General features: G+C 36.3%; 1 protein-coding gene across 3 annotated transcripts in view; it reads right to left on the reverse strand.

The window, feature by feature from the left end:
• Window positions 1–27713, reverse strand: part of MAP3K1 (mitogen-activated protein kinase kinase kinase 1) — a 58721-nt gene that overhangs the window by 6139 nt on the left and 24869 nt on the right. For all 3 annotated transcript variants that reach the window (XM_032095464.1, XM_032095462.1, XM_032095463.1), the window contains exons 2-16: window positions 17427–17577; window positions 15218–15421; window positions 13352–13552; window positions 12466–12582; window positions 11804–11952; window positions 9307–9428; window positions 8502–8583; window positions 8198–8375; window positions 7464–7754; window positions 6903–7024; window positions 5841–5932; window positions 5438–5627; window positions 3857–5123; window positions 2793–2945; window positions 1352–1514 (exon numbers count right to left, since the gene is read on the reverse strand). In XM_032095464.1, coding sequence (XP_031951355.1) covers window positions 1352–1514; window positions 2793–2945; window positions 3857–5123; window positions 5438–5627; window positions 5841–5932; window positions 6903–7024; window positions 7464–7754; window positions 8198–8375; window positions 8502–8583; window positions 9307–9428; window positions 11804–11952; window positions 12466–12582; window positions 13352–13552; window positions 15218–15421; window positions 17427–17577 — 3482 coding nt within the window. The remainder of the gene's footprint in view (window positions 1–1351; window positions 1515–2792; window positions 2946–3856; window positions 5124–5437; window positions 5628–5840; window positions 5933–6902; window positions 7025–7463; window positions 7755–8197; window positions 8376–8501; window positions 8584–9306; window positions 9429–11803; window positions 11953–12465; window positions 12583–13351; window positions 13553–15217; window positions 15422–17426; window positions 17578–27713) is intronic.

Consider the following 27713-nt stretch of genomic DNA (forward strand, 5'->3'; position numbering starts at 1 on the left):
ACTGGAACTTGGTATTAGTATTTCTAAATTATAACTAGATTTTCTCCCCCAAAAATTAAAATAATTTCATAGGCAGAAAGTGACATAGTTCATTCCTCAATTACTTTCTACATGGAATTGTACACATTAAAGTCAAAAGTCTTCATGCTTCCTAATAATTTTATACTTCCTTAAAAACAACACTTTATCTATTCACATTAACATGTAAACAGCAGAACACTAGCTTTCTCTGGGGCAACAGGTAAGTGCAACATCCAGCAAGAATTCTCTCTTAATATTTGCATTTATGTTTGTTATTAACCATTACATAGAACTACACACACAAGCAAGGAAAAGCAGTATCTTCTTCTATTTTCCAAAACTGGTAACAGATTCTGAAGATTTTGTATTTCCAATTTGTCTCTCAAAGTATTGTAATATAACCTGGGCTCAAATGAGGTAAATACAATTCCTGAGATTTCATTATCTAAATAATAATATTTCATAAAAAAACTACACTTAAAAAGTTTAACACTCTTAATTTTGAGAAAATATTTATTGCACGCTTCATGTAATGACACATACTTGGGGGCTTTGCATGTTAGCACTCCGACCATAAGTTAAGGTGCAATGCTTTCTTTCACAGAAAATAAGGATGTATAAAACACCAAATCTAGTCTTGGTAACTGGATGGCAGCAACATATAATCACATTCATAAAATTAATAAAACTACTTCTCAAAAAAAAAAACAGATTTTCTTGTCCCTGCTCTATACAATTACAGAAAGACTTCAAAATTTTTTACTAAATTACCAGTTAAGAGATTTAAGACTTGAATGAATTTTTCCAAATGCACTACTTACTACTTATTACTTGAAACTTACTTTTCAGTTCTTAAATGCTTCTGCATATCACCTGACATAATTTTTAAGAAAAAGCTTGGGACAAAAATAAGTGACAGGTATTCCAAACTTTCTAGCACAGTCATTTTTAATAATAACCTAAAGCTTCACAGATACACTGAAAATGCAACAGTTCGAGAGACAGTCATTCCATTGGAAATAAAATTTATTTTGATTTATTTCCAACTTCTCACTTAGGAGTCAGAAATGGAAGGAAAAGTAATAGAATCTTTCCTCAGGGTTTCCAGCTGCTTTAACTGTGTGACAGGTTAGGCATGGAAAATTACAAATCACAAAAAGATGCACCACTAAGAATATTGCTATGAGCACTTCAGCTGTTCTGTAAGTAGACATTTATACTGATTGCCAACACAGCAATGAAAATATAAATTTACAACCTCACACGATGCAAAATCCACTATGAAACTATGTATTTTAAGACTCAAATGGTATTTTCACCAGTTGTTTACCTGCCATCCATTCAATGAAGAGGTTATAGTTGCTCTTCTCGCATGTGGCACCCAACATTCGAATAATGTTAGGATGGTTCAGATGACTCATCATCCTTATTTCTTCTCTCAGTGCTTCAACTACCTCTTCTTGCTCAGATGATGTGTTCCTGACATATGTCACCTGTTTTGAAATACGGTATTCAGACTTACCTAATTTAAGTACAAGTCCTGTAATCCCCCTTCAGTACAGCAAAAAGAATGGATAGTTTTCACCATCTGGAACTACTTTTTTACCTCCAACCCCATCAACTGAGAACCTATGTCCATCTGAGACAGTCACAGAAAATTAAGAGTGATCTTCTAGGGAACAAACAAAAACCTCTCCAAGTACAGAGTGGGGAAACATCTCTGTTCTCTCCTGTTTAAACTACGAAAAAACCCTTGGTTTCCAGATACTGAGGAAAAGGAAGAAAGATAAGACCTGAAATAGGACCCTGAGTGTTATTTATAAAATGTTACCACTTTAATGATAAATATTTCATAACTAAAGCTCTTACATAAATTCAACTGAGGGGAGAACATGACAGATCAGAAGTAATGGAACTGGAGACACTCAGCTCTGATCCATACTATTTATGAAATAATGGTATGCTGCAGGGAATTTCCCCCAGGCATCACCATCATCATCTCTCCAGGACCACATGGACAGTCCCACTTTTGCACAAGCAAAAGAGTTTCAAAGGAGAAATAGCTGGTGGCAGACACTCTTTCCTTGAGCAACTTCAAAACATTCCATCAATTCCATAGGTATAAGTTCATTGTAGAACTGATAAGAGAGTGTTTGGACTAAAATTCCCTCTATTTTGTTACCACTGATTCAGCCCTAGGGCAGCTCTGGTGTGAACAATTTACTCACACCTAAAACTTTCAAAAATCTTGACTGAAGCATGGACTGAAGCATTGGGCCTCTTCTCAGCCACACTTCTGTATCTGTTACTTTAAATAGTAAGAAATACTTGCGTCCAAGTTGGCTTTAGTCAGTCAGCAAAGTTGAATCAGAGGAAACAAACATTAAACTACATTTCCTCCATTTAAAGTTTTAGGAAAAATATTCTTGACAAGTGAGGGGAAACTGTTTTAAATAGCTATCTTGCAAATAGGGCATTAATTTGGAATCAAGACATATGGACTCCATTCCTAACTCAGCCACCAATTTATGAACTTGATAGAAGCAAAAACACACTTGAAGAACTATGGGAGAAAATGGGCATAGAAAAAAGGGCGCTTTTTCACTCTAAGAATTGAAAGAACTTCCATGTATATGGTTAATACCATGCACATAGAGATTTTTTAATTATGTATTATGTCAGAACACATGACAGGGAGTAGAAGAAGCAGGAACACAAGAGGTTTGTGAGAGCAAACACAAGAAAAGGAGGTACTTTCCTGAAGTATTTACCTGTTTTACAGCCATTAACGTCCCTGTTCCCACATCTTGAGCTTGGTAACAGGAAGAGAAAGCTCCAAGACCAATTTGCTGACCTTTAAGCCATTCTGCATCTTCTCTGTAATGGTGTTTTGCTTTGGTATGTCCAGGCAGGGTTTCTGGTGTCTGCAAATTAAATTCAAGATCAATTCCAAGTTTACTAACATGCATCTAAAATACTCACATTCTAAAGTGTTAGGAAATATCCAAGCATATATGCCTCTCCTCTCCCTTACACTTCTTTGTACTGCTTGTTATATAGGTCTCAGCTGAGATTAGCGCACCAGAGTATTCTGTAACCCACATACTCCTACTCTATGCAGAAACAGAGCTTCCTCTGTGTTACTAAGTGAAGGTGGAAGGGAAGATTAGAGGAGACAAGTAGGAACATGACTTCTTTTACTACCCCTAGTCTCACATCTAGTTAAGGCTTTAGCTTGCACCTACAGTAAACAGAACCAAAATCAAGTTGTTTTCCTATTTAATTTATCCCTTCCATTTTAGGCTTTACATGTTGTTACCTCAAAGGATCACAAATAAAATATCCCTTCCTCTGTTCTTATTTCTTGAGCTTTTTGTCTGTTTGCAAATGTATTTGTATTTTTTTTCTGAATACTAAAGTATCTCTCATCTTCTCTCAAGATAGGAAGACAATAAGATATTTTACGACTTTCTTTCAGAAATTAGTTTGGTTTTGTACAATTGCCTTCAAAGCAAATCAGCATTAGGACTCAGTATAGTTCTGCTTAAAAATTTTGGTTTTATTTCCTGGTTTCCCCAATTTTACACTTCTTTATTTGTCACTTTAAATGTTGATACACGATATGGTGTTTCTCTTCCAAATGCCTTCTCTAGATTTGGTAGTAACATGGAAGGATTCTGTTAGCACCCTCAAGTGGCAGACTGTTTATATTCCATTTCCTATGAAAGGGTATTGAGCACCTTCATGTTTTCTATCACTTTTGAAACATAATATCACTGCTTTATAATTTCAGCAACCCTCAGTTGAGACTTAAAATTCACATATGTATACTTACATCCTGCTGAATAATTATGATATCTTCACCATTTTCGACCTGTAGTTGAGGAATTATTGGCAAGGCATCTTGGGATGCTGACATTGCCATAGCAATAGCTAAAGCTTCCTCCTCTTCAGCTTCCATCTTTTCCTTGCATTTTTGATTATGATTTACATCATCTTTGTAAGTATCATCATTTTCTGCCCGCTCAGGAGAAAGAACTGCAACTTCAGACTTGAATGTAACTGTGCCATCACTTGTTGGCATGGAGGCCTCAAGTAGGTCCTCAATACTGGAATTGAGCTCTGCATTAACATCCAGCCGGCACTTTTCATCTACCGGTGTGAACACTGTCTCTTCACTTGGTATAACTGCACTGCTATTGCCTTCACACTGTGAAATATCATTCAGGTCAAGTGTCATACTGCTTTTTAAGGTTTCTCCTTGCTTGTTCACATCACTTGGGGTGGGTCGTGATGGCTTTGGCCTGTGTACATGACTGGATGGCAATGGCCTGGCTTGGGTAAAAACCGGAGAAAGTTTCTCAGATTCTTTACTTTCAGAACAGTTTCGCTGAAACTGGAGAGAAAGTTTCCGCTGTGTTTGAGGAGAAGGTGAGGGGATTTTGCAGGGAACAAATCCCTGAGGTCTGAGTTTAGAGACATCTGTTACAGTGCCAGCTGGTACAGATGGGTTTGATGGAGACAGAAGAGTTGGGAATAGTGACTGGGAATGACCGGATGAGGAAGAAGAGTTCACACACTGACTGTGGGGTTTTCCTTTTGTTTGAATGGCTGGTTTTGGTTGCTCAGTGGTTACTGATGAAACAGGAAGTCCCACAGCAAGGCCAGCTAGCATCTCAGAAATGTCATCTGGACTGGCACTCAGTTTTCTATCACTTAAACCTTTCCCACTCTTCCCTGATAACTGGACAGTGTTGTTAGGAGTATTATTTTCTGTAGTTTCTGGAGAGTTATCTGGCACAGGTAGCTGTAAAAAGTCTTCATGTCGGCGTTCCCCAGAGTGCATTTCTTCCATGCCTAGCTGAATGGCTTCTGCAATTTCCATTTCATCTGCTATTGCCATCAGACGTCGACGCATCCTTGCATAATGAGTTGAGCTTGTCACACTCAACATATCTAACAGCTTTACAAAAACTTGGGGCACTCTTGCCACCATTCTTGCTGCACTCAAAAATACTCTCCGCGACAGTTTGCCAACCATTGAGTGGGAATTGTCAATGGACTGCAAGGCGAAATTTAAGAGGGAGAGAAGTTTCTTATACCTAAAAAAAGAAAAGAGGTCTTTTATACACTGACATCCTCTAGTTAACTAGTACCAAAAAAGCCGTTTCAAGATAATGTATTTAGCTGTCAGTTCTGAAGTAGGAAGGAGATTTATCGTTGCATTGGTGCTTCAAAAATGCTTCACAGGTCAGAAGTTTTTTAAAATGCAACTATTTACTCCATAAAGCAAGCACACAGTGCATAGAAATATATGTTACTTGTTCACAGGAATTAGAACAACTACTTCTTTTATGAAATTACCACCAACAAATTCAACTACAAAGAGTAAAATTCACATAGTACAAGCAAATACCTGTCAACTACAGTATCAGCCTGCAAGACATCTCCACAAACAATGTGGGGATAAAATTCACTGGGAAATTCCAAGAGAAGTCTGTCTATTAGACAAAGTCGTCCAAGCAGTGCTTGCCAGTTGCTAGATTCAATTTCAGTCCCAAGAATACAATTTAAGACATAATCAACACCTCCAATACCAATGGATCCTGTAAGAAAGTTAATAAAATGAAGATTAGGTATTAGATTCACAGTCTACATGAAGATCAGAACTGTATCATACAGAATTATTCATTGTTTGCCCAAATTAACCCCACTCCTAACTGCTGAAATACTGTTCTCTTTGCCATGCTTGTACTTGATAAATTCTAGTATTATTTGCTTGTAATTTAATTCAATTGTATATGGAGAGTTATTATTACCAGATTTAAGTATTTCTCTCCCAACTGCCAGCTCGCCTGCTTGACCTTTACACATCTCCAATAGCGTTGAGACTGAAAGTTGACTTGTTCGACTGTAAGAAATTAAAACCAAAAAAAGAATTCCTTTAGAAAATGCTTTCAAGGAAGAATATTCTATTCATTATACTTAAGAAATCATCAGTTAGGAATTGTATGTAAAATGATTTCACATCACTTTATTCCAGTAAATTTCTATAATCCACTCTTTGTAAGCTACCAATGGTTGCAACATTTTTACAAGGATACTTCCAGAAATGTAATGTCTATCACTAACTAATCTACAAACAAAACCCCAAATCATCTCATTCTCTTGCAAAATGTGGCCAAATACATAAAAACAGTTCTATTTCACTTACTACTTTAACTTTAGATATTCTCTTGCTAGACTATTGCTGGTGGATCTCTAGCTGCAGTTTCAGAAGAAATGCTGCTTAGAAACTAAACCTAGAGAGACGAAACTCAAGCTGGTGGAGTTCTGCATTAGTTTACAGTACAGGAGAAGAAATGGTTGGCCTGGCAGAACAAACAGGGTAGCCTAGGACAGGAAGACTCGAGCCAAGAGCAAGTCACTCTGAATAGTCATCTCCTAGCATTACACTCTGAATTACAAATCACAAGTGTTAAATTACTGCTACTGCTTCATGGCAAAGATGTGTTACAACTTTTGCTGAAGCAGGAAGATTACTGAGGAGTACTTGCTAATAGCTTTAAGGAGAGTCTTTAAGGAGAGTCATGAGAATTAGACCAAATCAATAGCAAAAGAAATGGAAGGGATTGTTTCATGACTGCCCTTTATTTTACGGGGGGAAAAAGCCCTTAAGAAAACAAAGTATACATTCACTTGCCTTCAAAACCTGCATCTTTCAAGCCAGAAGTTTGCCAGCAGCAGTTAGGCTAGCAAAACAATGATATATATTTACAATCCACGCATTTTAACACCAACTAGTTCCACATGAATAGCAACAAATGAAGCTTTAAGATATTTCAGTAATAATCCAAAATTAAGTTCATGAGACACCATACCTGTTAGCATCTGCACATTTAACTAGTATCGTCTCTACAATTGGCTTGAGAAGTCGCTGTAGTTTAGTCCTCTCTGCCAAAGTATGACAAGGAGTGTACACCAGCATGGCTCTTAAAGTTTTCTAAGAGAAAGGAAAAAAACAATACCTATTAAAACTTACTAGCTAAACAATTTTTATTATTTTTAAAGAGATGCAAGTAAGCATTGAAGAGTTGTAAATTAAGTTCTACATAAATTGTGTTCAAAATGTCAGTGAAATGTTCAAAGGATAAATAGCTTACTACATATTCACTGCAAGAGTTAGTCACCTCCTCTTTGAGAGTGAAAAACATACAAATACTGTCAATACTTAGCACTGTGGCAAGTGCCAGTGAAGTCATATCCTTTAACTTATGAGTATTTTGATCATCCCACTTTCAAATGATAGTTAAAAGTCATCAGTGGTGCTCAGCAACAATTACTAGGATTCCTGACTTCATGTATCTTCTCCCATTCCCTCCACCTTCAAAAATGAAGTAGCTATGAAATGAGTAGAATACAACAAGTAAACAACTACTTACTAAAGCAGCAACATACACTTTGTAGACAGGGTCGGCACAGACCATGGACAGCACACTGCAGCAGGATTCCACCACCACATCTCCTGAGATACTGGTCTGAGATGACCCACTAGCTGCTCCCAGAGCTCCAGCACTTGTGTTGTTTCCATTGCTGCTTCCAGAGTTTCCAGTGCTTTCACCATTAGCCAGTAATAAAGCACCACTAACATCATGGGAAAGACGTCTAAGTGCCATCTCTCGTATATTCCAGTTTCGAGAAAACAAGCAGCCAACTAGCTCCATCCCGAACACCTGCCAAGGAAGAAAGCAACATCACAGGAGTCAAAACTAATAATGATGCAACTTAAGTACCTAACAAGAGCAATTAAAAAGAGGAAAGATTAGTTAAAAATCATCAAGGCTGACAGCAAAAATATGTCCAAAGGTACAGTGACTTAAAAAACAGATTCTGTGATAGAAATAAAACATCATAAATCATATACTACTGGTTCTGTAAAAAATCTATTAGGAGAAGTGGGAGAATGACTGTTAGGACAGCTTAATTCACTTTGAATTTTAATTATTAAGCATGAAGTTGGTTTCTAGACATTGATATTAACAGTCCTGAAATCAAGATCTGGCTATACCGGACAAAAATAATGGCAGTTCTCTCATTTTTAAGTATTTGACCCATGTTCAGCTGGAGCCACCTCTACACTCTAAAGGCTATTATGTTTTTCACAAAATAAAATTACCTGAATCCATGGCTCAGCTGAATCTTTATATATAGAAGGGATCTGCTGGACTCCATAATGAGTAAGGTTAAAATCGCTATCTTGGATTCTTCTCTGTGATCCAGCTGCAGACTGCTGCTGAGATTGTTGCTGAACCACACGGAGAACAGAAGAGTCCACAGGGCTTGGCAATTCATGACTACAGATCAAGAACAAATAACACAGGTAACAAATAAAACATCTGAGGTAATACTCTAGCATATTCAGAAATATCAATTAAAGATCCAGAAACAGATAGTTTATTATACACCAACTGAATCCTCACCTATAGAAATCATGAGATCTCCATTTAGATCTACAAAGTGGACAGATAAGTGGCTCTCTGTTTCTTCTGCATTCTTCTGCCCCTGGAATACAGCAACAGGATAATATGCATTTAAGTTTTACAGGGTACGAAACCAGAAAATGGCATAACTATTTCTAAGTTTTACTGAAGAACATCAGTTTCATAATAAACGCTTCTGAACTGAGCCGCTTTTAACAGCCTGGGCATTAAAATATGGGTGCTTAAACTTTTTTTTCCTGCATGAAGAAATGCTTCACTTCAGTAGTACAATGAATATTTTGAGTTATGAACTGAAATTCAAGTCCTTTTGCACCACAAATATAGGAAAATTTTATTTGTAAATGCAAACTGTAAATACTTATACTCTTTATTTAATGTATTATATAAACATACTTCATAATTCATTATATAATCCAAGCTGACACTATATGACTTTCATGCATTCTAATGACAAGTCACAGGGAGTTAAAAGGCCATTCCTAACATTGGTCTAATTGGACATAATCTTTTCATTCAGGTAAGAGAAGCTTAAACCTCTAGACCTGCAGGTAACTTCTATATCAGAGCACTGAATTACAAACTCGATTTGTGAGTAAGTGATAAAATAAGGTGTATCAATAGTATCTGAATGATACCACATTCTCAAAGTTAACAGTCACCATTTAAGAGAAGATTTCTGGGTTTTTTTTATTAAAAAGAAAACAAACAACCCAAACCCATAGTAAGCTATAGTACTTCTGCAGATTTAGAGTCACCAGAACTCTACAAAACAAAGGTAACATACATATTGACATGCAGTGGTGGTGTAATTTGTTCCTGCAGCCATCTTCACACACAGTTAGACTCTCTTCATCCAGCATGCCTAACAAACAAATGGGGCACATCTGTTCTTCTTCATCCTTCATACTATAAAAAGAGACATTTGTGATTGTAGGAGAGGCATATCAGAATTCAGAACATGGTTTAACAGTGAAAAAATATTAACTTTCAGTTTGGAAGAGTCACTTCTGGATAACTATAGGCTATTCATGAACCATTCTCCTAAACCTTGGTCTGAGTAAGTAAGCAACCAGATTTTTAGAAGCACTGAGTACAGACAACACTTTGTTGAAATGGAAGGGAAAGTCACAAAACACATGACATCTTTTCAAACTAGGTCAGATACCAATTAGAGATTGAAAGGCCCAGCTTTGGGCACTTAACATTTTTTTCCCCTAAGGCTTCTTTAAACAAACCAACCTTCACTTTTTAATTTATAATTTGGTTTTAAAAAACTAAGAAATTTTTGTACTTTGAAAGCTAATCACATTCTTTTTCATCACATTCCTTTCAGAATGTGGAGTCACAAGGTAGTCTCTAGCCCTTTACAGGAAACTGTAAATACTCTTCGATTAACATAGTAAAACTCAAAAATAAACAACTGCTCAAGAATTTTCTGCCACTAACAGAAACTGATGGAATAGATTCACATGAACACTAACATACATGTCACACATAGACGTTTAGAAAAAACCCTATTTTCCCTGTTTTACTTGTTGTTTCTATTTTATTTTTCTCCAATTTTATTTTTAAATGGATATAACCAGAGATTTACCCAAAAAATTCTTCTAAACTTAAACAACATGCAATGAAAAGCACAGATTTTTAATCCTTTGCAATATTGTTTAAATGTGCAAAACTCTAATTACTCATTGCAAAAAATTTAAGGTATAGCTGGCATGCATCTAAAACTTTGCAGGCACCCTGCATTTGTTTAACAACAATGTATTTTAAGAATAAAATTAACTTGTACATGCATTATTTCTACATTTCTCTATACAAGTATTCCCTTCTATTTCTTTGCAAATGCTTGCAAAGCTATTTTTTCCTTGAGAAAATCCACAAAAGTAAGCTTACAATGAAAAATAATTTTCCACATGTATATATATTTATTAATTAGAAACTTATTTTTGAAGAATTAGCAGTACACAAAACATAACTGCAAGTCACAGGAAATACCAGAATCGAGTATACTTCTATTTCAAATGAATCTGATGCTCAGTGTTCTTCAATAACTATACCATACAAATTTAGACTAGTACAAAACAGTAGCTTCTCTCATTGAATCATTATTGCAGGGTGAATCAGTATCACCAGGTGTACTGGCAAACAACTGAAAAATCCTTCACCCTGTAAAAAGTGATAACTAAGGCAGCGAAGTTCACAATCCTATGGGAAAAAATAATTCCTATGCAAAGTATCTACATAAAAGGAACTGGCTTGTCACAGATAAGTAGTTCCAGAGTAATTATGTATTTACAGCTTTGTTTATGGAATTTATTTACCGTGACATAATTTGGAAAAATAAGTAAAAGATGAAGTGAAGTTAATGTCACAGTCTGTATATCAGAATTATAAACCTGTCTGAATATATTCAATACTTACTAATATGCTCATTATCACAAAGTAACACATCAAGGTACTCCTTAAGTTAGATTCCACTTCACACAAAACAAAGCCTCAGTTAGGGTTGCCTTCTTTGGTTTGACCTCTCTAAATGATGTACAGTTTACCCACAAAATAATGCAAGCATAAATTATTTGTTTAAAAAATTAATCAGCATCTTTTCAAAACCATGGAAAAGAATGTATAAAAGCACTCAAGTAGAAGTCAGGGAAAAAAATATGAAAGAATAACACATCACTTAAAATTCACAGACAAGACATCATTTAGTATTGTACAAACTATAAAGCTAGGACATTAATTGCCCTTTTAAAATAATTTAAACATCCATTTTCAATGAATGTTTAAAGTTTTAAAAACATATGCTTACTTGTGTTTTTACATTAATGTATGTGTTTACATAGAGTGCATTTACCTAAATATTTTTCATTGTATTGTCAGACACACAAGCTTTTCTCCAAAGCAGGATAGGAGACAAAGAAAAATCATGTTTATTCTTCTGTTAACATTTGCACAAGTGCTGTATTTGAAAAAATGCACACAATAGGCTACCAAAGTTGACATATGCTTCAGTCTTGCACTCAGATTTAAGTTTGTTTTGCAAAATTCATACAGGGTCAAAAAAATTCTTTTCACAACTCTGCTTAACATTTTCCCAACAGAAGTTACAAAACAAATATGCCCACTTGGTACCACAGTGACTAATGCATGCTTGACTTGATAGCTTGCAAATGCAGAGACTTAAAGTGGCTTGAAATGAAAGCAGCTTTGAACAAAAAGAATGTAGGTGACTCTGAAACTACAAAACAAAGCTTGTAATTCCTTTAAAAAATACTAACCTGTTTTCTGAACTAGATGTAGAAGTACTAGATGATGACAATGTATGAGAATTTGACATGCGTGAGACAAACTTCTGGATGGTGTTACGAGATGGAGCTTTGATCCTCGAGCTACGCCTACTGTGATATTTCTGGAACAAACTCTCAACCTAACATCAGAAAAAGATAGCAACAGTCGTATTTATCCTATGAATAGCTTGTAATTAAAAGTCATATTACCAAAGCATAAACTACTGCTAACAGGAAAAATCTATTCATCAGAAGTCTTACTACTAAAAAGATCACAAGAAACATTTTATACCAAAAACTTACCTGCTTATTGAAAATAACAGCTTTAAGTAAACACACGATCACTTCAAAATACCCATTTTCTTCCTTCCTATTAGCAACTCAGAGAGACAGATCTATAAATTTGAGTAGAAAATCCCAAGAGTTGAATCACTCACTAAACCACAGCTCTCTACTATTTATGCAGTTATGTGTAATATTTGCAGATAATCTTTTCCACTGAAAGAACTCTTGTGACTGAATTAAAGACATAATTATAAACATATTTCTTGTTGCTTTGAAATCTAACAGTTTTCAGCATTTTTAAGATAGTGTCCTGAAGACATTATAGAGTGTCTTCTAGATCATCATTACATCTATTAGAAATTGATTACCTCAAAGTTCTTCAGTGTCTTTCTCCAGAGCATTGGGTCTGAGGGTTCAAGCTGAAAGACCCGCAGCATAACAAACAGCAGATGAATACAAAAAGTCCCACGGCCGCAGCTACAAGTCTGCAAAGAAAAGTATATGCTAAGGCTCTACTGACTTGGTAATTTTTACACATTTAAGTGTATCATAGAACATACACTACCCATCCCCCAACACAAAAATATTTCATATACAGCAAAAATGTCTCTTCCATGGACTTACAAAAAAAGAGAATTCCTAAAATATTATTCAGAAACACAGATGAGAAAGCATATAATTATGACACCAGTTTTCAATTTATTTTCTCCCTCTACCCCGTCCCTTTTTTTTAATCAACTGAAGCTATTTTTATGCTTCAAACTGGAAGGAATTTATGCATATAATCACAAATCCACAACAGGACATCAATCAAACTTAAATGAGATGCTTCTCTTTATCCAACCTGGATGCGTCCCAATATTGCATCACATTAGTACCAAGAAAGCCTATGAACCTCATTATGGGTATCAATGAAATTATCACACAATAAGGGAATTATGTCATGTGTTTGTCATTTATACACATCCCATGAATAGAGGAATTAAGTGGCCAAATTTTAGCCAAGAGTATGTAAGACATATAATTCAGAGCCACTTCTAGGAATGACTTTTTTCTTTCAAAAAAGAGAAACTGTAGACAAATGTAGTTTACAAATTACAAGCTGATTTTGGTATTCCAAGAGTACAGATTACAACTTTGAAACATTACTTTACAGAACAGTGATCAATGATTGATCTCGTATGGCTTTAAACAGATTTCTGAAATTAACTATGAATTGGTAAAAGCTATAAACAAGACAAAAACATTCCCTACCTGAGGCCCAATAAACACTCGGTATTTATTATCAGGGCTGTCGCCTCCAATTAAGAAAGAATTGGGTCCTATCTGCTGCAGCAGGTACAGCCTGGCTCGCATCACTTTGTTGACACGGCGATTTGTCTCCTCAGGGCTGTATGGAGAGAAGCCATCTGGAGATGGGGCTCGTCGAGGTGGTGTTATCCGTCCGCTCTGAAACTATAGAAGTGCCTCCGTCATGAGCATTCAAAGGACAGAAAAATGTTTAAATAGGTATGGTTTATTTATTTCCAGAATAAGAGTCCCCAAAACCTGGAACTACTACAATCTCTTAGACTCTATGATTTAAAAGGATTACTCTTCTCCCATGCCAGAACTTGAGGGCATATGAAAACCGAATTCTGTAGCTGAAACTTGCCTGACATTGGGACACAAAAGGAGTCTTAAATTGGTTTTTATTTTAATGTCATTGGTTGCCTTACCATATTACTACTGAATTATCAAACATAATTCAATCAGAAGATAATCAGAGACTTATTACTCAATAAAAGAGATCACTATATAAGGCTGTAATGCTAATGTATTTCATAAATGAAAAAATGCTATGACTACAGTTTACAAAAGGGAATACAAGTCCAACAAAGATCAAAAGTTTAAGAAAATTCCAAAGAAAAGAAAAAAAAAGATACAGCTTGCTCCTTTTTCCACCATGAAAGCAACTTTTAGCTGAAGATGCTTTCGGGTTTTTTTTAAATATTGTTTCCCCATAATAAAAAAATCAGTGGCCCAAACCTTTTAGGAAGATTGTCTTCAATTAAATTCTTCACATTTCTAACATTATTAAATGCATTAATGGTTCAATCCCATTTCAGATCTTCTGCTTTTATTTATATGCATTGAATTTCATGTTAGGATGAAAGTAATAATGAATTCACTGTCCATCATATAAGTGAAATAGAACCAGGATTTTTAATGTTTTTAATGTGAAAAGTTAATATAAACCAAAAAACACCAACCAAGTAAAAATGGATCAAAGACAAAATTCAATATTTTGGTGAGCTGTCAGTTTCTCTCGTCAGGAGGAAAGGACTACTGCTGCTGTGCTGTAACTTTTGATACTTGTCCCTAGTTCAGAAGAATGGCAGTACATATTTTAACTGATACTGGAAAAACTTGTTTAGAACAATGGGACAATAAAACCAATTAGATCTTATTTTTCCTCTAATTGCACAGTGAATTGCACAGTGAATTGCATTGTGAATTTAACTGTTGATGAGCATTTTTACAACAACCTAGCATGTTAGATATTATTCCTCAAAATATACTCTTGATCTTTAATTCAGCCAGTTACTCTTGCTCTATTCTACATCTTCCCTAGAATGCAGTGATAGTGATTTTAGACTTCTAACAACGTACATAAATACATCTTCCCTATCTGTGCATAAAGATCAGTTCTGAAATAGAGGATCACAAGAGTATACCAGTAACACTTTTCTACAGGAATCTTAATCTCATCCACAATCCAATCCTTAATGGAATATACCTGCCCAGAGAACTGACAGGCAGGAGAAACTGACTACAGTAAAAAAAAAAAAAAAAAAAAAAAGAAACTACCAGCACTTCTTCATGCTAATCAAGCTAAGAGACTGAGTATCTGTCTTTCTTCATTTATTTCCTAGCAATAACAAATGGAAGCAGGACTGAAGGAAAAAGAAAACACACATGAGAAGTATCACATGAGATACGTATGTCACCCAAGTGATACCCTGTAATAACCTCTTTATATCAGCATCTTGCTCTACAGAGGCAGGACCAACTGCCCCTCTACGCAAAAGATTGTAGAATATAGCCAAACTGAAAATTACATCACAGCTTGCAACTTACAGGTACTGGAGATACCCTTTTTCTTCTAACACCTGGTGACTCAGATTTAACTGTCCTAGCAGATGATGAAGAGGAGCTGCTAGGAGAAGGACTACGTCTTCCTTTCTGTGTAGGTGAAGCAGTGTTTTGTCCTTCAGCTTGAGGATCTAGACAGAGCTTGTTCATTTCTGATCCATCTACTTTTCCAGGGATAGGTTTCACCACCTTGAGGAAATTAAACCACATGTTAAAATTATTAATTGGCAATTTTACATTAACGCAAATCAAATTAATCAAGAATTATTTTACTATAAATAAGCCGTTATACAGATATCCAAATATGCCTTGGGCCATACTACTAACATCTAAGAGGGATTAGCTTCCTGATCTATATGCAACACAAAAGCAAGAACCTTTCTTCCTGTCCATTTGTGCTGCTTATGTTACTTGTGGCAGCAACTGATTTAATTCTCAAAGTACTTCTATAATTATCAGTCACGATATATTAAAGAATAGCACTTTCCTCATCTGCCAAGTTGAAGCCAAAAGAACTTTTTCCTCTACAGGTACTGTCTGCTTATTAAGAGCTATAATACTGGATCCATCCATTCAACATGGTACCAGCTGAAGAATACTAGGGTTACTATTTCTACAGCACAACACTTTTGCAAAATAAAGACTTCAAACATGGAGGTAATCCAGCAAAATTAGGTGTGCTGTTCTTTGTAAAAACCACATCCACATTTTTTGTCTGCCATACAAGCAAAATAACTACACCTCATTTGGCGTCTGAGCTAACCAACGTGCATGGTGCTGCACAATGTGGATAGACATAGCTGCTCAAGCAAAGGGAATATATACACTTCCAATTCACTGCTTTGTTGCATGAACACAATTTTGATACTGAGGATTAGAATATTTCAAGACAACTTTCAGCTTTCTGCCTGTCAGACCCACATAATGCATAAGAAGAGTAACATCCCTGGGAATCAAATTAAAAACAGTCACACTGGGCAGATTCAGTTTTAGTTCTACATTTTTCAGTGTCTCAGAGACTTGACTCAACACTGGAAGGAAGCTCCAAGCAACACCTCAGATAAACAGAGCAGATCTCTCCGAGAAAGTTCCAGAGGTCTCTCTGAGACAAAAACTGAAAGGGGCTTTTCCTCCTTAGGGTAAGAAGAGACATCTAGACTCAGTGCCCAATTACTAAAGAGAACAGGATAAAAGAGAAGTATAAAGAGCAGTGAAAAGCATTTTTTCCCTCCTACCAATAACTGTAATGCTTCTCCTTTCCTGGAAGATCAGAATACAAATTTATGTACCTATGGACAAGCTACAGTTACCAGCTACTTGTGCTTGAAAACATTAAAAATGTCAAATTATAGTAATTGAGAATCTGGAGCATCAAATGTTGTACTGACACACCCAGAAACCTCAAAGGAAGTGGGCTGAGCAGGAAAACAATTTCAAACCACACAGTAACCCAAAAGCATTTACATTTTTAAAGTTGTGTTATTTGATCCTTTGAGGTATTGGGGTTTGGTGCACTTTTAAGTATTTTCAACGTTATTTCTCAGAACAGAACCTTATTTCTGTTCCAGAAAAGCTGTCCCCAAACAGTTGCATACTGCATCAGATGGTCTTAACTTTACATTAGTGGTACATGGGAGTCACAGCAACCAATGCAACTACGTTTATAAGTAACTAATGGCTGTTAATTAACCAGCAATATGCTGAATAGAATTGAAACTACTCTTAAAAATGTTTCAGGTTTGATCTATTTGCATTTCTTAAAGCACTTCCAAGCCGTTTATGCCAAAGCAATACGCAAAAGGCTAACAGAACACTGCCATCCGAATCTCAGCAGAGCTGAGAGCTGGCCGAAGAACAGCGGGGTTTCGGTGCGTTCCTGCTCCCAGCAGGCTCGCACCGGGTGAGCAGGCGCAGCCCCGGTCGCTGCCGCTGGAGGGCAGCAGTGCCGCAGCCGTGCCCGCTCACAGCAGCGCCGCGATAACGCCTGTGCTTAAAAATAAACACAACCTACGCGCTGCGTTTCGGAAAGGCAGCCGCGCTGTCCTGCTAAACACCGCCTAGGAAACGGGCAGGACCACCACGATTAGGAGCAGAGAAATTGTTAAGAAACAGAGGTTTCTAACAGAAAGAAATGTAAGTAATTTTTATTTGTAATAGCTGTTAGAGATACTGTCCTTCCATCAGTGCCACTTACCACAGGGCCTCTCCTGCTTCTTCTTTCCAGCCATTCATGCTTCCAGGCTGGCATACACGTTGCCTTGAGTTTCTCCCTGATCATGCGCTCTTCTGGGCGGTCATCCATCTTCTGCAACCCCCTGAGGGTTTCTTTATTCTCCATGTCACGACTACAGCAAAGAAAAAAAAGTCATAAACACAATTAATTTCAGTTAAAGTATAATGCCACAGCATTCTTAAACTTTGTGCCACCCTATTCTCCCTCTCCTTACAATGCAGCTGCTAAAACATTATTTCCACCAGACTGCAAGAAGCCTTTTAAGAGTTACAACTGATCTGTTGTTCTGCCATTTGAAGCACAATACTTGTTTAGAGGGATATTTCTTTAAAATGTGTGTATTGTTTGTAGCACTGAACAACCAGTAAAAAAAAAGTCTTGGTAAATATAAAACCAATACAAAAATTACCCTCTATGTCATGCCATTCATCTTCACAAGTGTTGGAATGGTTCATACACTTCTTGGCAATTCAAAGCCTACAGTCTCCATTTAAAAATAATTAACGAAATTAATATAAAGATGAAAATTTTCCATAATAAGAGGATGCACAAGAATGAAACTAGGTACCTAGTGCCTCTTCATATATTAACTCTGCTCAAAAAAAGAGAACTTGTAAACTAATACAGAGTAAGTATCAGAGAATAATAAAATGGCCTGTGTTGGAAGAGCCCTTAAAGTTCCAGCCCTCCCTCTTGTGGGCAGGGACACCTCCCACTAGACTAGGTTGCCCCATCCAAACTGACCTGAAGTGTATTTAAACTAGACACAGAAGTCACAAAATTAAGGTTAGTGGCCTTATGAGTTCTTTCCAAGGGACTAATGACTCAAGAGCTCTTAAAGTCAGCTATAATAAGAGCAAAATTCACAGCAAGTTCATATCTGTAAAATGAAAATTTAATCCATCTGGGCTTGTACTTTCTGACCTACAGCAAAGTAGTTCCTTGTGACTGCTAGCAACAACAAAAAGCAAAAAATACTGTCAGACACTGAAAAACAAATATGAACAGTCTAGAAGATTTCCTGATTCTGTTGAGCTATCTGCGAAATCACCAAGAAAACCACATTCTTAAGCAGGAGCACATGATCCCCACCCATCTTCTTGAAGTCAGTGCTCTTTAGAAATAAGCAAGCTTGATTAAGACAACTGTCAGAATGAGACTTTACTCCAAAAATAAAATCACAGCTTAAAGAGGAAGACTATATAATAATTTAGCTACAACCACTGCTTTCTTCCGTGCAGTCTCAGCTTTTAAAGCATTTAACCATGCAGTCACAACTGCATTTATGTACTGTATGATGACCTAAAAACATATTCCCTGCAATATTCATTGCAATAAAATCTTAAAATTACAGTTCCTATCTTCAGCAGCATTGTGTTACTAAAGTAATTTATCACAAATCTGTACTTTAAAGAAAATTAAAAGTTTTTGCTGGTCAGGAGAGTACTGTTATTTTTTTTCTTCTCTCATCGTAGAGACAAAGGAAACAAAGGATTCTGAGGCAGGAAATAATTCTTCCTGTTCAGCGCTGAAACGTAATAAGCAGATGGACACTGTAAACAAAATATATTTTCTTTCAAGCTACCTTCTAAACCTACTGTTAATAACTGATTTTGGATGTGCAGAACTGTGTGATTCTAGTGATTAAGGACTTAAAAATGTTTATAAGTAGAAACACAATCCACCTAAGAATTAATGTTTTTTCAGAGGTTAAGCATTAATGCCTGCTTAATTCTAGAAGTAATGCAAGTGACATAGAAGTAATTTTTGTCCCAGCACTGAATTCCGTAGCATTGCCTTTTAGAAACAGAGACAAATATAGTGATAATTAATGAAGAACAAAGATACTATAGCAGTAGATAGAGTCCAAATGAAGAACGTGCCTCAAAGTTTCAAATGTGGAAGAAACCACTATGTAAAAAGACTCAACTTTACATTTTTTTCCTCAATCAAAAAATCTGTTCAAAGACAAAAAATATTTGATAAGAACAGCACAGCTCCAAAGTAATAAAGATGCAAGTTATTTAATGACATGAACCATCTCAGTTGCTTGAGTACTTCATATACTAGACAGAAAACATCCCACCAGCAGTGAAAGAATAACACAGTATTTCATTTGTTCATATACCCATGATTAACTTCCCAACTGATATAAAAAAAGTCTTTTGAGGCCCTTGGACTTGAATTCATGAACAATGTAATACAACAGCAGAGGCTTCACAATCTCTGCTTGTTCTCTAAAAAGCAGAAGCAGCTATCTTCCTCTCATGTGACAGCTAAACCGATCTACTCTTGCCTGCACAAAGAACTCTTGTGCTTTCTCTACACGCAGGTGGGAAAGACCAACCGAGTCTGAAAGCTTTTGCTTAGTAAATCAGTTATCTTATGCAGAATTTAAGTTGTATGTATATCTCTGTATATTTCTTTTTATTTATAGAACACATCTTCTTAAGTGATCAAAACAACTTCGTATTTTAACTCAAGCCTTGGCTAAAATATTCATTAAGTAGTCTTATCTGTTGGGTCTGTGGAAAAAATATTTTTCCTGTAACTGCACCAAACTCCTACATACTGGAAGATACCCTCACTTTGTGACCCTGAACCTGCCAGGTTTGGTTTTTTTATTTGTTTTCTGTTTCTTAAGCAAAATCCCTCATCTATGTCAGGCAAGCTGAGATTTTTTCCACACAACGATGTTTAGATTGCCAGTCTGTATCACTGTACCTCAGCACAAAATAAAAACAAGAAATCCAGAGCATATTCCACCAAGGACTTCATCCTCCAGTGTACAGAGTATTCTGATCTTCATACAGCAGCACCTATTCATGATAGCTATGTGCTTAAGTGACTCCCAGGTGGTGTTTCATTTGAATCACAGTGCAAAGCTAATGAACAAACTAAAAACAAACCTCAGAGAACATGCCTGGACCCTGGGAGCCTTACATTTCACAATAGCCCACCCCTCTGCTTCATCAGGATTTTGCTCTTAAATGTTTCAGCTTCTCATGAGTAGAACAAAAGAAGATAAAATATGCTTTTTTTTCTGATAAATTTTAACTTTTAAACTTTGCCTCCCTCCCCCTTAAGGCAACACCAAGTACCTTCTCAATTCTTTGTATCGGTATTTTCAAATCAACAGACATCAGCTCCTGTAGTAATTGTCAAGAAGTTCCAAAGAAATGGGTATAAACTGAGTTTTGGAGTACTGAGCAAGGTCAACAGTGTGATGAATACAGGAGTTTAATGCATAAGGTCACTGATCTGCAACTTAATAATTGCATTATTCACTTTGGATTATTTGCTTCATGAACTATAAAACTCAATACAGTAAGATTAACATACTGCATGGAAACAATCTACTGCAACATCTTACGCAACAGAGAAGGCAAAATGTCCTTCATTTCTTAATTTTGAAGACTTGCAAATGGTAAATGAGTAGCTAGATTACGAACAACTTGTTTTCCATGGACCAATGACTCAGGATTTTAGAATGAGGTATGCAGTACACATGCTGTTTTAGTAAACGATGGTGAAGTACACAAGCAAACTTTACTTCTAGTAGCTTAGTGAATTCAGTACTAATTCTCTGCATGTGTTTTTCTTACAAAGGGTATATAATGGTATATGAAAGCCCAACTGTAGCTCCAATTCATTTGCCAGTTGTACATTCCAGTGTACCTCTCAGCAATTAGATAGATGTCTTGGTTTCTCTGCTATCTTATTTGGGTAAAAAAGCTTTATCCAATAGCCAGGCTGGACCACATTTTATTAGCATTATTAATTATTTTATTAGGAAGACAGGAAAAAGGCAAGTTCTGAAAGAGGAGTCAATTCACCAAGAAAGGGAGGTTCTATTTGCTATATCCACAAATACCCAATCATAGCAAGGAGAAAAGTTACTAGCTGCTGAGTTATTTGGTTTTTTCTTTTATTTTAAACATTTGTTGGAAGCAATTTAGCAAAAGTAACTTGCAATATCAGCAGTGGTCAAACCATGAGGAACCACAAGAAGTATTTATGAACAAAAGCGGTCACGAAGGAGCTATATCAGAAGAATCAATGCAGTTAAAAACAGATCTGATGGAAGAGCACTGGATGAGAAAGAACGAATACAGGAGAAATTACATCATTTGTTCAATACAAATGCCATCTGTTGTAACAATCAAAACTGGAAGTGACCTTAGATGGGACATAAAGATCTCATTTTGAGGATCTTAAGCACAAATTAACAATATGGTTACCAAGCTAAATGCAACCCAAGCCTCAACAGGTCCCAAGAACACCAGACTAGTCAGCTAGCCAGGATGCATGCTAGGAGCAGTGCTCAAATGTGAGGAACAGGGACAAAAGAGTTAGCCATTCCCTGAACTGAGGAGGTCAGCTACTAATATTTGAGATAACTTCTTGCCACTAACAGTTCCAGTAGTGCTCACAGCTTCTCTTTTGCCATTATGTACTTCTAATGAAGTAGAGATCAGTAAATAAAAACCAGAGCAAGACGGACAAGGCATGGTCTGTCCTCCTGTCAGGTCTCCTGTTCCTTCTCCTGCTGATTCATTACTGCTGGCATCTATCATCTAACCATATGCATTCGTTCTAACAAAGCAAAACATCAGGTATGGCAGATACTATGAAAACGAAAAATTTCATAGGAACCTTCTCAACCTGGTAATAAATGGCAGCAACTGTCACTTAACAACAGAACTAAATGTGCTACTTCCTAGAGACAAAGGTACCTGGCTTCCAAAAATAGTTACAGAGACTTTAGCTGAATGTTATGGAAGTATGAAATTTAGTCGTATTATTCCGTTAAGAGTACTCCCTTGAAGGCTGGTACATCAAAAGGTGCATTTGTCAAAAAGTATTTCACTGCTAACAGGACAGTATTCACAACCAAAACTCTAACTCCACAGACTGAGCCATCCCCTTCACTGGAACCTCACAGGCCCTGGTCAAGAAGGGTCAATCCTTCCTGTGAGCCCCAGTGATGAAGGCTCAAAACTCCAAAGATGGATGTCAAAACATACAGAGGTAAATTTCCTGCATGGATTTTCTAGCTCCTGTGAAGTCAAATTCACCAATGTAAACCATTTGTTTTATTTCTTGCTCTGAAACCACCTAGCTAATCCTTTGAGATACATATTACTCAGTAGGTACTGAAAATGAGTCCGCCTACAAAACAACACAAGAAACAACAGCCTCCGTTTACAACAGATGCTTGCTACAAAGCAAATGAAATGGGCTTCTCTCTGTGTATTTCCTAAAAAAGCTATCAGACATCTCACACAAGTATTACAGAAAGTTCTTAGGGCTCTCTAATTCTTTCTATCATTATTTAGTCAGCCAGTCACAGTTCAGATGGATCAGGGCGTACACATAGGTGTTTTCAAAATCTGAAAAACATCAGTAACATTACATGATCTCTCAGACTCTCCACTTTCATAATAAATGCTTTACAAAGAGAATTTGGTACTTTATCTCTAAAACCCTGAAATTTTATCAAGTTTATTGAGCAGAATTTCTAAAATTTACAGAAGGTAAATGATTTATATTGATACAAGAGACCCAACGCTACTAATAATTGTGCAGTTTAATTTTTTAAATAATTTTATGAGTTTTGCTTAATATACCCAAAATGAGATGAAAGAAGTTCAAATATTTATTACAGTATTACAAACTTCAGCATCCCAGCAGAGCCCAGTATGCCCAGTTCATGTTACGTCAGCTGCAGAGAATATGCAAGTCCTCTCCATGGTGGTGCAACATACCACTGGGCCTTACTTCAAAAACAGCAGTAATGTCATTACAAAGACTGAACTGGAGTGCTCACTTACAGTCAGCTGTATGATTAGTTCATCTGCACCACCTATAACCATCTGTTATAGGATCTCAGGCATAGGTGTTAGAAAGGGATTCTTTCCTCCAGGTTGCCCCACCAGAGACCTCCTCTAGCTCTTCCTGAAGTATACGAACAAGTTTTTACTTGTTACATATCATGTAAGTAAACTTTATAAATCAAATTCTTCACTTCTAGTATGAAGTTTGATCTCTTAGGCACCAAATCCTTCAAGGCTGTCCTAGCTCAAACTAGGAGTATTAGTTGAAATGTGATTGGCCAACACACAGAAAGGATCAGGTCAGAGCAGATACAGTCCTTGCAGAAGTCCTTGATGCAGAAGTCTAAGCCATTAACAGAAAGATGAGAATTATAGGTAGGATAAAAGCCAAAATACAAGTCCTAAAACAAAGTTCTCACTGGAGATTATTTTTATATGTCAGTGTATCAGGCAGATATCCTACTGTTTCAAGTGTCTATCCTACTTTTAAAGATAAAATTGCTTATTGTATATTAGATGACTGTCAGAGAAGAGCAGAACATCTCCACACATAATGCACAGGATTAAGAGTTTCTTAGCCAGTTTTACTCCCCTGTCATCAGTACAGAACATCAGATATTTCATACAAAAAAATTATGCTCTGAATCAGCTTAAGATCCTAGGGTTAGGCAGATAAACCTGCACACTATATTCTCTACCTTCAATGAGAATGGTGGAAATAAAATAGCATACAAACAAGTAGCTTGGACAGAATAAGCTAGATAAAATTTAAAAGCTACAACCTACTAAATGATTTCTGTGATAGTTATAAATGAGAAAAAATTTAGAATGTCCTGGCCCTGTTCAAAATGGCAGAATTATCAGCAGATACCAAATGTTCAGAGATTACTGCTGGAAAGGTCTCTCACCAAAATATGATCATAAAAATAAACAATAAAAGAAAGCAAATGAAAACATTTAAGGCTTATATATATGTTGTTTCTAGAAAAGAAACAACATCCTCTACAAATTTTAGGTCTTAATGGCTCGTTAGTCTGGCCACACAGAAGGAGACCAGAGATGCAGAAAGAAATTTAACAGGTCTCCTGCTCTTTTCTGAAGAATGATCTAACTGACATGCTTTCATGACAACCATTATTTCTCACCACGGTTATATCTGTTTCTTAGTGCACACTGCTGACAATTACAACCAATTATTATTCTTATCTATTAGTTGTACTGAAGTAGCAATTAGGAATCACAAAGCAGGCCCCTCGTATTCTAAGCATCCCAATCTGTTTCTTTAATTTATGTTTTGTTATTTGGTATTAATTTTTTAAAGTTTATGCTTTTTTTCCCCCCTCTTTTTATATTTCTTGTCTATGTATTTACCAATCCAAGTTACACTAGGAATTAATATCATTAGTATGATACCATGATATAGAAACAGCTATATATATAAGCTATACTGAATAGGCACTAAACTTGCTAAAGAGATATATGTCATGCTCACTGACAGTCAGAGACTCATTCAAAAAGGCCTTGTGTTCTGAAGATTCATGCATACACTGAATTTTGCTCAAAGGCCAAAGTGGGCTAAATGTTTCCACACAGATTTCTGACTGTCATAAAAAGCTTTCCTATGGCACAGAAATAACATTAAAAATTCCTTGCAAGCCTATTCAGAGTAACTGCTGGGTAAAAAAATACAACCCTAGCAACCCTTTCACCCACTTATGGTAGACACACATTGAACAGCATTATCTTCTATCAGCAGAGAGCTACAGGAGAGCTGGCTATCACCATGAAGATCCAGATTTAGGTTCTGCAGTTCCTTAATGCTCACACCATGCAGTGCCCTTGCAGGTATAGAGTGCTCTGTGCTGAAAAGGGCTGTCTCCTTTCGAAGGAGGAGACCTTTTGGTGGTATCTGTCAGCTAATCTAACCACAGGCCAACTATACAGTAACTACACCCACTTCAACAATGGCAGCTACTATTGCAAATGTTTATTTTTTGAAGACGACGTCAAGCTACCATGACAAAAAAAATTACAGGAAAAGGCATTCAAAACTTCTGTGAGCATATGGTTAAAAATGATACAGCCTCATTAACTCCTGTTTTGTCTTCTTTAAAACCTACAGAATAAAGAGAAAGTAAGTGCAGGAATCTTACCAGATGAGGAAGAGAGTGTTTAGTGAGACAACTAAAAAAAATTTTTAAAAACCAGTTAGCAAGCAATAAAAATATTTTTCCATAATAACCAAATAGGTCTGATAACAAAACAAGAAAGCTAATACAGGACAGCAAGTATACGCTTTAAAAATATACCATTTTTTCTTATCATCTTCAGTGGATTCCTGAGATTTTATTTTAAAACTTTGGTGCTTTCACATCTCACTTATAACAATGTATTTAAATTTTTAATTTATAGTAATTCACGCTCCTTACAAAATGTAATTCTTGATACTAATTACAAATTACATACTGTCAGAACAAAAATGCAGTGAGCTCATTTCCGTATGATAGGGGTCTGGATAAAGAAAAGTGGGTATCTTCAGTGTTTGCTTAAAAATTGACTTATAAACTGCAGACACATTCACATAGCAGTATGAAAGCATAACACAAGAGGAGCATTACTTTATGAGAATTCCAGCTTGTCACCAGTGACTTGAGGAAAGACACTGTTCCATGTGAACCAAATTTGATAGAAGGCCTTTGCATTCAAGATTTCAGATTAACCACTTCATCCCAGGCTCCCAGGCACAATGCCTCCCCTGTACACAAGGGACTGCGAATAACAGCATCATAAAGCATGGTCATCCCTCCATAATACGAGAAAAATAACATTACATAGATCTAGAAAGATGCATCAGAATGAAATTATATAGACAGATACTGCACTTATGCAAAACATGTTAGTATATGAAAAGGAATAGTCTGATTTCATTAAGACATACCATGCAAAAGAAATTAGAAGCAGAATGAAGCTTTACACAGTACTTGAGGGATGATGTAAGAATAAGTAAGAGCTATTAGGTCAGCTGGTATCAGTTTTCCTATCTGTGAAACACTCTTAAAAATGAAACTAGCAAAATTAATTGATTTTTAATCTAGTGACACGTATGTGGTCCTTCTAAGTCCAGGTTTATGAAAGAGTAGAAGTATTTGACATGAAGTGCTAAGTCTTAAAGAGACCATAGTGGTGAATAAAGATGCCTTAGTTATGTTCAGATTTCAGTTAGCATACTGACTGCCAGCAGACCACTCCCAACCTGTCACAGGTTTTGTGGGCTACCAAGAACTGTCATCTCTCTGCTTAGTAAAACCAGTGCTCAGAATGTACACACTGACTCCCTGCATTCCACTCTGATCACCATCCTGAGTTCTCTAAACCCATGGCTTCAGTAATTATTACAGGAAAAGTAGTAAGTAGGGGGAGAAAAAAAAAGGCAAATTGCACTTCCTGCAAAAAGTCACCAGACAGCATTTACTTAATGCGAATTCAAAATGTTGTGGGGGAAGCTGCAGGTGGTGCTTTCACTTTTGCCTTCCAGCAGTCCACCAGAAAATGCTTTGGCTACTTGTAATTTCTTGCACTTATTTTGGCAATTTTTGATTCAAGCACTTTTTAGTATTCCCATGCTTGCCAGCTCTAAGAAATATTATCTTTTCTCCAGGATTGTGTGGAGTGATTGTTTAGCAAAAATTCTTAAAATACCATCACTGTACTGACTACACCACCACTTTGCACACTGAAAGCCACTCTATACATAATGCAGTACAAAAAGATTAAAAAATATGTCCTATTGGAAAAAATAAACCACACTGTGGAACAACCCCAAATCTACACTGACATTTACTCATCTCCCACTACTGCATTATTCAAACATTCTGATTATATGTACTTACAAGGTAGTTCAAACAAATCTGTCTCTAACCTCATACAGGACTTTGGGACCACAAAATATATTGAACATAAATAGTAACATTTTAAAACAAGTAACAAACAACAGATCATGTCACCTGTATGTATTGGCAGAATGCTGAACAATTTCCTACTGCTGTTAAAAACCCTTTTGAAGAGGAAGGGAAGAAGGCTTTCCAGAACTGGATAGTTAATATTTTACTGTCCTCTCTAATCAGCAGCACAACTGAGTAAGAGTAATTACTGTCCATTACTACAGTCTCAGATCCTCTTCCAAAGGTAACTGCATGGGGTTTGGCTGGGAAGGAGTTACAATAATAACTTAAACTTCATTACACTATTGTTAAATAAAAGTCAGAGTAGCTACAATTTACCATTTTTTAAAAAAATAATCCAAAAGAATCAGGGAAGGAGGAAAAAAACTTACAAAGAATGTGAAACTTAGAAATAAGCACAGGCACAGAACACAAGTCTTATGGGCATACAAAGGAGTAGAAACAACTAT

This window comes from Corvus moneduloides, chromosome Z (genome assembly GCF_009650955.1).
Source record: "Corvus moneduloides isolate bCorMon1 chromosome Z, bCorMon1.pri, whole genome shotgun sequence".
NCBI lineage: Eukaryota > Metazoa > Chordata > Aves > Passeriformes > Corvidae > Corvus > Corvus moneduloides.